At 58.7% G+C, this 9,275-nt stretch overlaps 1 protein-coding gene across 1 annotated transcript in view; it reads right to left on the reverse strand.

Annotated features, from left to right (window-relative positions):
* The window catches only part of ADCY5 (adenylate cyclase 5), a 161,756-nt gene extending 152,796 nt beyond the window's left edge, over positions 1-8,960 (reverse strand). The window contains exon 1 of the mRNA XM_062208927.1: positions 7,265-8,960. Coding sequence (XP_062064911.1) covers positions 7,265-8,407 — 1,143 coding nt within the window. The 5' untranslated portion in view covers positions 8,408-8,960. The remainder of the gene's footprint in view (positions 1-7,264) is intronic.
* Positions 8,961-9,275: the final 315 nt, after the last annotated feature.

Raw genomic sequence — 9,275 nt, forward strand, 5'->3', positions numbered from 1 at the left:
GAGAAAGGTCTTCCTTTTCTGTTGGTTCACCCCCCAAATGGCCGCTATGGCCGGCGCGCTGCGGCCGGCATGCTGCACCGATCCGAAGCCAGGAGCCAGGTGCTTCTTCCTGGTCTCCCATGCGGGTGCAGGGTCCAAGCACTTGAGCCATCCTCCACTGCCTTCCCGGACCACAGACTGGAAGAGGAGCAACCGGGACAGAATCTGGCGCCCCGACCAGGACTAGAACCCGGGATGCCGGTGCCGCACGAGGAGGATTAGCCTAGTGAGCCTCGGTGCTGGCCTGAAACACAGAATTCTAAGGTTGTGTGTGACCATAGAGTCACCTTGACCAGTGATCCCAAACTAGATCCAAGCTGTTAGAAAGAAAGAAAGAAAGAAAGAAAGAAAGAAAGAAAGAAAGAAAGAAAGAAAGAAAGAAAGAAAGAAAGAAAGAAAGAAAGAAAGATCCATTCCTGGGCTCCACCCTAAATCTTTGGAAACTTCATCTTCCTAATGGGACCCAGAGTCTGCATTTATTCAAAACTTTCTGGGCAACCATGGTGAGCCAAGATTAAGAATCAGTGATAGGGACCTGTGGTGTAGTGTAGTGGGTAAAGCTGCCGTCTGCAGTGCTGGCATCCCATATGGGCACTAGTTCGAGTCCTGACTGCTCCACTTCCGATCCAGCTCTCTGCTATGGCCTGGGAAAGCAGTAGAAGATGGCCCAGGTGCTCGGGCCCCTGCACCTGTGTGAGAGACCCAGAAGAAGTTCCTGGCTTCTAGCTTCAGATCAGCGTAGCTCTGGCCATTGCGGCCATCTAGAGAGTGAACCAGCGGATGGAAGACCTCTGTCTCTCTCTCTCTGCCTCTACCTCTCTGTAATTCTTCCAAATAAATAAATCTTAAAAAAAAAAAAAAAAAGAATCAGTGGTGGGGGCAGGTGCTGTGGTGCAGTGGGTTAAGCCACTACCCGTGGCACCAGCATCCCATACAGGAGCAGCCACTCAGGTCCCAGCTGGTTCACTTCCATTTGCTCCCTGCTAACACGCCTGGGAAAGCGCCCCATATTGATGTGCCCCATTCAGGTGCTGGCTACGCTATTTCCATCTAGCTTCCCGCTCTTATGCACCTTGGGAGGCAGCAGGGGATGACTCAGATGCTTGGGTCCTTGCCACCCATGTCGGGGACCTGGATTGGCTTCCAGGGTCTGGGCTTCAGCCTGGCTCTGCCCTGGCTGTGTGGGCATTTGGGGAGTGAAAAGATTTTTGTCTTTCTGTCTAGAGAGAATTTTTTCTGTCTAGAGAAATTTTTGTCTTTCTGCCTTTCAAGTGGAATAAAATTTTTAAACATTAAAAAACCAAGAATGAGTGATATGGTGACCCGTCTTGGTAATGAGCCTGGCAGGTGATGCCCAGGTGCCACTGGACACCTCTACTGACACAGCAGACTACTCCAGGGGGCGTTTGGTTGGACTGCTGCAAACCCATTGGCTAGAAAAGTAACTCCTTCCCGGAGCATGACTCTATCCCTGTGTCCATCGCTTTGCTCCAAATGTTTCCATCAGAGCAGTGGGAATTACTGAGCCCCTCCTCTACGACCTGATGACAGGGGTCCCAGTAATCACACTTGGCCTTACTCCTCTCATCCCTACTTGATACGCCCCACTCTCTCTCCATCTAACAGCCCCCACTCCTTCAAATGTTCTCAGAGAAGTCAATTTTTCCAGTCCCCTTAACAAACTGGTCACCCTCCTCTGAATTCTAGAATCAAACACAGTATTTCATTCGAGGCTTCAATCCTAACACTTCTATGAGCTCCCAAATGTGAGCTCCCATTAAGTCCTCTTGTATCTTAACCAGAACCCCCAGATCTCGCTCTGAAAGCTGAACAGAAAGATCTTCCCTGTCCTGCATTTGGACATCGCCTTAAGAGGAAAACATAAAGTAGAGCTTTCCAATTATCTCCATAAATTTTCATATTTGGCCGAGAAAAAGAACACAGATCCTGCCCTCCATGGGCAAGCTATGCTCATCTGACAAAGCATGGGTAAGGAGGAACATGCTAGACTATCACTTACGTAACTGTACCCAAAAGATTTATGGGCACAGGCATGTTGGAGCCCCCAGAGCAAAGTTTCCATTCCCAATCCAGGCCATGCTCCTGAGAAGTAAGTGGCTTTGGGCTGGGCCCACTATAAGACAAATAAAGTTAACTGAGCCAGCAAGCTGGGGACCAGAAGTACCCAGCAAGACGCAGGCACAAGCAAGGGAGGCTCCCTCCTCAGGTGCCCCTACCTGCTGCTCCCACCTTTGATTGGAACCAAGGAGGCAGTCCCATTCACACCACCCACACCCCTGAGGTCAACAGGAGGCCTAGCTTCAGCAAGGCCCACAGCCCCTCATCTGCCACCACTGTAGCCTCGGAGGCAGGAACTTGTGACCAGGGCCCTTCTGTCTGCACAGATTTCCTGTCCAAGCTGATTACATGGATTGCTTTTCAAATTTTTATTTATTTGAAAGAGAGATAAAGACACACAGAGAGAAACCCTCCATCCACTGGTTCCCTCCCCCAAATGCCCACAACAGCAGAAGGCAGGAGCCCAAAACTCCATCCAGGTGTCCCACATGGATGGTGGAGACCCAAGACCTTGAACCATCAGCTGCTGCCTCTCAGGATGTGCATTAGCAAGAAGCTGGATCAGAACTCAAACCCAGACACTCTGACATGGGGTGAGGGCTTCTCAAATGTTAGCTTCGCTGCTGCACCAAGCAGCTGTCCCTACCTATGCTGATTTTCAAAACTCTTCTGCAACACTGGGCAGGTTCCCTGATGGGGTCTAACACAGCATCTGTGTCCTCTTTACAGACAAACAAGGGCACACTCACACTGTTCTGTGTTCCACAGCACACAGACCTCATGCTCCTGCTGACAGAGCAAAACCTACATCTACGTTTTAACAATGACCATTCCCGCAAATACAGCTGCTGTGCCGGCTCCTTGGCAAAGCAGCATTCCCCACAGGGATCCAGGCACCCTCAGATCTAGAAGACACCCCCCACCCAGGAGCCCTGCTAACACTCTACCCCCTCACCCCCACCCCCGCCCCACCACCTCTTGTGCAGTCCTCCAAACACCATCTTCTGGTGGTTGGAGAAGGAGGCAATACAATCGAAAACAATTAGCAAATATAATTGGCAAACACAATTGGCCTGGAGGCAAGACAAGCAGACCCTCCCCCAGCTACAAACTCGAAGCTGCCCCCACCCCACCAGGCCTGCTGCTGCGGGGGGGAGCACGGTGAGCAGATTTCTCCTGTACCGAAAGGCAGGTGATAGGGCAGTAACTGTGTCCTCTCCACGCCGCCCAGCCGTGCACAGGGGGCAGCCATAGAGACCCACCAGACAGGCCTCTGGGCCAAGTTCCAGAGCCAGGGGTGGCTCCTCAGCAGGGCTCAACCATCTGCTAAGCAGGTGGCCAGCAGGCAAGACTGAAAGGGGAGGCTGGGGAAAGGGGTCCACTCAAGGGGCACCCCTAGTCTCACTACAGAAGTGGGGGTGGCGAGTACATCCAGGGTCTTCCCTGAGGAGTCAGAGGTCAGAGTCAGAACACTGACCAATACCCAGAATGAAAAAGGCCAACTGCCACGGGAACCCAGCCACCAGCCAGGAACAGACAGGACAGAGCTACAGCCATCTCTTTGTGAAGTTAACACAAAGGCTTCCTGAGGCCCACTTCCATCACCCAGGGCCAGCCCACATGCCAGACAGACGGACATGGGCACACGAGCACTCACACACACACGCGTGTACCCTTGGACGGCCACGGCAGTGGATTCTTAGTCTACATCCCCACCCCCATCCATGCCTTCCTCCTTGCAGCAAACACACGTGCTCACAGTCACAGAACATCACCCACACAGTGCCTGTGCCACTCTGATCACTGGAACAACTGGTGACAGCTATGGGTTCACACAGGCACACGGGAAGAAACACAGAAATAAGGAGCTGAAGAAAGATATGGTAGAGCAAGCTCAACCAGCTCCTCCAAGCCCACAGGGATGCACAGGGGGTCAGAATCGCCTCCTTAGAAACCAGGTTTCTGAGGTTTACTGTGTCTGTGTAATCATAAGAACACCCTACTCTCGACTTTCCAGAGAGCCCTTCCACGCCTGCTGGAGTAGCACTGGCCCCACCCCACCCACCGCCCAGACATGTTTTCTCCAAAGCAATCTTTAACAGCGAAGCACAGGTAACAGTTGTGTGAGCGTGCTTGTTTGTGCGTGAGTGCACACAGAGCTGTCCGTAGCAGAGTGGGATACAGCCAAACAAAAGTGAGGTTGCCATGGCAACAGGCTCCGGCATCCTCGCAGCCTATTAACACAAGTGAGGAATGTGTTTGGCAGATGCTCGAGTGTTATTTATGGTATGGGTGTAGCAGAGGGACTTCTGACAGGCAAAGGAGGAGCAAAAAACACTCCCCATGATGCTCCTACTGTACCCCGGCGAGGAGAGAGGAGACAACAGTGAAGGCAGAGCAGGCAGGAAGGCAGGGGAGAGGGGAGGTGGGCAGAGAGCAACAGGGGTCCAGAAGGGGAGGGAAGAGAAAGGGAGCAAGAGAGGAAAGGAGCAGGCAAGGAGAGAGGAAGAGCAGAGGAGGAGGGTGATGGATGCCAGGGCAGGTGCAAGAGCTAGAGACACGGGGCAGGGGTGGGCGGCAGCACGCCACAAAGCAGGGTGCGCCCCTGGCGTCTCCTTTCTCTCTTGAGTGAAAACCAGCAGGAGACCCTGTCAAGGAGATACATGTTTCTCCTCCTAACTGGACCCCAGAGCTGAGCCCCCCCCCCGCCCCCCGCCATGTGAGAGGGCTGGGGAAGAATAAAATACACAGGTGAGACAATGATGGGGAGCACCCGGGCTGGGGTAGGGGTGCAGCTCTGCCGGAGGAGAAGTGAAGTAATGCCTGGGACAGTTTACTGAGGACCTACTACGTGCACACGCAAAGCAGAGGGGCTCTCCCACAGCTCCCACACTACAAACCATCCACCGACACCCCTTTCCCGGGACACACATCTCCATCAAAGAAACAACAAGGCATCCGCTCCAAGTCTCCCTCAAAAGGCTGCTTGGCCAGGGGAAGCTGAGGCTTAGCTTAATGCTGGACTGTCCCACTGACATGCCTCGCCACCCTGCAGAGTTTACTCGAGGAAAACAAATGTTACTTCAGGCATACTTAGAAAGGTAAATCAAGTACAAACAGAAAAAAAGATACCATTTTCTCTGAAGCCAGGGAAAGAATGTTTGCATTCCCTTGTCTGGGACTGTTCATAACAAGCTCCGCTGTCCAGAGACGCAATGGTGGGTGTAAAATGCAGTGTAAATCCACCCCAAATCCCACAGCCACGCAGAGGCCTAAAGACCACAATGAATCAAAGGCAGCCTGGGGCAGTGGCACAGCTATGCTAAGATGGAGCTGGGGTGCCCCAGGTTTAGCACCCCCTTCTTGGGCTCTGACTCCAACCTTGTGAAATCCCACAATCCAAGGTTGTCAGGGGCGTGATCGGCCCCTGTGTCCCAAGTCCAGCTCCGGAAGCACGCTGAGCTACACCAGAGATCTCTGCTGCTCCACGTAGAAGTCATGCCTCCCTCCAGGCCAGGAACACACCCCAGAGACAGAACACCTTCGTGGGTCCAAAGAGCCGGGGCCTTTATAAGCACTACCCAGGGCAGTAACCTTTTGAAACCTCTCAAAAGGTCTCAGTCTCAGGTTCAAAGCAGATCTCCGAAGATGTTTTTCCTTCTGATCCTAGATCGGAACAACTTCAAGTTAGCAGCAACAACTCCACCCACTGCACTCATGAGACCACAAACTGGCAAGCGGTTCTTGCACCCCTACTAGGCACACTGTTCTAGGGTAGAGGAGGGAAAACAGACATCCTCGGGATTCCCACATATGCAGTTACTCAGAACAGGAAGCAAAACCAGCGGGCACTGGAGAGCAACTAAGTGCTCCACTCTGTGCCTCTGACTCGAACAGCCTAGCGTGGCGGGGCAGAAGGAGAGGCTCCTTGTAAGAAGTGCAGCCTGGGGCGCAGGACGCTGCAAGTGGAAGCGGCTTGGACAGTTTCTGGAAGAGGGACCTGGGGTCTGGAGAGCTTGCAAGCCCCCTCCCTCAGTCAGAGCACCTTGCAGAGTCAGATAGACCAGCGCCATTGTCTCGGGGGTAGTACTGAGTGGGGAAGTCAGGGGACACGAGAGAGCAGCTCAGATGGACACAGCCCTCCACAGGGCCAAAGACCGAGAGAGGGCACTAGCAGCAGGAGGAGGAGGCCAGCCGCGATGGGCTGCCTTGAAGAGCCTCTCTGAGAGGGACCGATGCCAGGAGGGGAACTGGAGTGTGCAGTAGGCTCTGCAGCCAGAAGATCTGATCTGGCTGCAGCAAGGGCCCTGTCAGCGGAGCAGGTGCAAGGCAGCAGGCCCGCATGGGGTCATGGAGGGGGCCTATGCAACCACAGACACCAGGACCTCCACTGGTCCTGGTCCTGCCAGTGCAGCTGTCTCTTGGTAAGGTCACTGTGACAAGCAGGCCCCTCTCCCCGTTAGCCAACACGAGGTTTATTTCCTCCTGAATCCCCACGTCCAGGCTGGCCCCACGAGTCCCAGCAGGACCACAAAGCCCCCGCCTCAAGCAACGACCAGGAGCCCTGGCACAAGACGCTCAACACCAGCTCTGCGCTCCCACCAGCACCACGTTCACCTTGGCCAATCCGTCCCACCCGTGCTCCAGGCAGCTCTGGGACTTGGCCACTTCCGCAATGTTAACAAACTTTCCAGGCCTCCTTCCGGTGCCACCAGATACCTCCAGCTCCCAAGCCCCCGACCTCCACCTTCAGCCTGGGCAAGAGGTGCCCTGGCTTTCCCCTCCCCTGCCCTCCTAGGGGGTCCAGCCACTTTGGTTAGGGACCTGACAGATGCCCAGAGAGACTTGAGGCCTCTCTGCACATACTTTTCTCCTGCAACCTTGTTCCTCACTCCCATCCCCACAACGACGGTCACAGTCCAGGGCCTCGTCCACCAGGCCAGCAGAGATTGCAAACAACGCAAAGGCACTTTTTTTTTTTTTGGTCAATGAAACTGCTGGGGCCCAGAGGGGGTTAAGCAGCCGCACGTATCGGGCTCTTTTTGCCACTGTAAAGGGTGCCGGCCCGGCCCCTTCCCTTTCCTCGGAGTCAGGCGGAGGCCTGCCCGCCCCCACATCCAGTGCCTGTGGCCAAGTGGGCCCCTACCTGCTTGAGCAGGAACCGGTCCTGGGCGTTGGTGCGCAGGGCGATGGCCAGGTGCAGCGCGGACAGGAGCACCCCGCTGAGGACCGCAGCCCGCATGCGCACGGGCAGCAGCGTGTAGATGGTGTAGATGAAGAACACGGTCCACCAGATGCCCTCGGAGGCACTGCGCGGCTGGGGCAGCAGCAGGCCCACCACCTGGACAGCCAGCACCACGGCGATGAGCGCATAGCAGGCCAGGCCCATGTGGTCCTGGTGGAAGGCTGCGCGGTTGCACAGCACGGCCATGACGAGGATCACGCCCACGGCGGCCGCCAGCACCGCCAGGTAGGGCAGCTGGAGCGGGGGGCGCGCCGCGTGGAAGGCCAGCATGACGAGGCACACGAGCACCAGCACGGCCATGAGCATGGTGAGGCTGCTCTGGTTCAGGCGGAAGAAGTAGCGCTGGTACAGCCGCTCCAGCTTGTCGGACGGGAACTTCTTGGAGCGGAAAATCTGCAGCAACGCCAGGCAGCAGGCGCCCAGCGACAGCACCGCGCCGGGCCCGTTGCTGGAGTCGGCGGAGCTGCCGCCATCCTCTGCCCCTTCGCCGCCCTCGACGGCGCCGGCCTCCAGCTCGTCCACCGCGCGGCCCTTGCCTCGCCGCTCCTCCAGGCCCAGCTCCACCGAACGGGGGCGCACCTCCGTCCCGCCCGCCGCAGCGGCCGCCGCCGCCGAGCCGCCGCCGCAGCCGCCGCCCGCAGGGGGCGCCCGAGTGCTGCCCCCGCCGGCCGCGCCCCGCCGCTGCCGCCGGCTGCCGCGACCGCAGTCGTCGCCGCCGCGCTCCTGCCAGGCGGACTTGGAGCGGAAGCTAAAGCCGAAGCCCCCGGCCAAGGGATCGTCGCCGCTCAACGGCGGCTCGTCGTCGTCGTCGCCGCGCCAGCGGCTGGCCAGGCGCTGCTGCTGCTGCTGCTGCTGCGGGGTCACCGCCCCCCCTGGTTTCTTGGTGGAGCCGCGAGCAGAACCCCCGGGGGCGTGGGGGTAGCCATTGGCACGAGAGTCGGCCTCCCCCCAAGCTGAGCGATGTTCGGGGCCTCCCCGGGACGCCGGCGCCGCCGCTGTCTGCGCCGCGTAGCCCGGAGGGCTCACGCCTTTGGAGCCGGACATCCCCCCCTCGGCCTCTTCGTCGTCTTCCTCCTCCCCCGGGGGCCGGGCCGGGGGTCTCCAAGGGGAGGGCGGACGGCCGAGCAGGGGGACCAGGCTGGGGTCACACGTCGGGGGCGGCCCAGGGCCCTGCGCAGCAGCGGGGCATCTTGGCACCCCCGTCCTGAGCGGAGGAGGAGGACCGCGGGAGGGCGAGCGGGCAGACAGGCGCAGCCCCGAGGTGAGAAGTAGCTGCCAGCCCGTGCAGAGCGTCCCAGGTCCGAGATGGAGTTGGCTCCGAGCGGGAGGGAGAGGGGGGGCCGCAGGGACGGCTCGGGCCGCTGCACCGAGCGCAGAGAGACGTCCGGACTCCTGAGGGCTCGCGCGGAGCTCGACGAGGGCCGGAGCGGCGGACAAGGCGGGACGGAGAGGTGTCCTTGCGGGCGGCGCCTCCCTGGAGCTGGCAGTGCCCGGGCGCGGCGCTGGCAGATGCCGCCTAAGCGGAGCGCAGCGGCTCCCGGGGCGAGGCGGCGACGAGGGCGGCTCGGCTGGGGTCCCGGCGCAGAGACGCGGCGGGCGCGCTTTCCTCGCGGCGGACTGGGAGTGACTGGGAGGTGCGGGCGCCAGCCAGCATTATTTTCTTACGAGGGGTGGGGAGGTGGGATGGGGGGGTGGGGAGGACGGGGGAGGGGGTGGCGGGCGGAGCAACAGCTCCGGAGCCCCGGGGGGGAGGGTCCTGGAACCCGGGGAGGCCGTCGCCCGCATCCCTCACCTCCCGCTGCGAGAGTGGGAGCGTGGCTCCCGCGAAAGCCGAGCCGAGCCTTCGGCGCGTCGGCGCAGGGGGCGGGGGCGAGGACCGGCTCCCGCGGTGCGGCCCTGCCCCTCTCGCCTC

This window comes from Lepus europaeus, chromosome 2 (assembly GCF_033115175.1).
Source record: "Lepus europaeus isolate LE1 chromosome 2, mLepTim1.pri, whole genome shotgun sequence".
NCBI classification, from domain to species: Eukaryota; Metazoa; Chordata; class Mammalia; order Lagomorpha; family Leporidae; genus Lepus; species Lepus europaeus.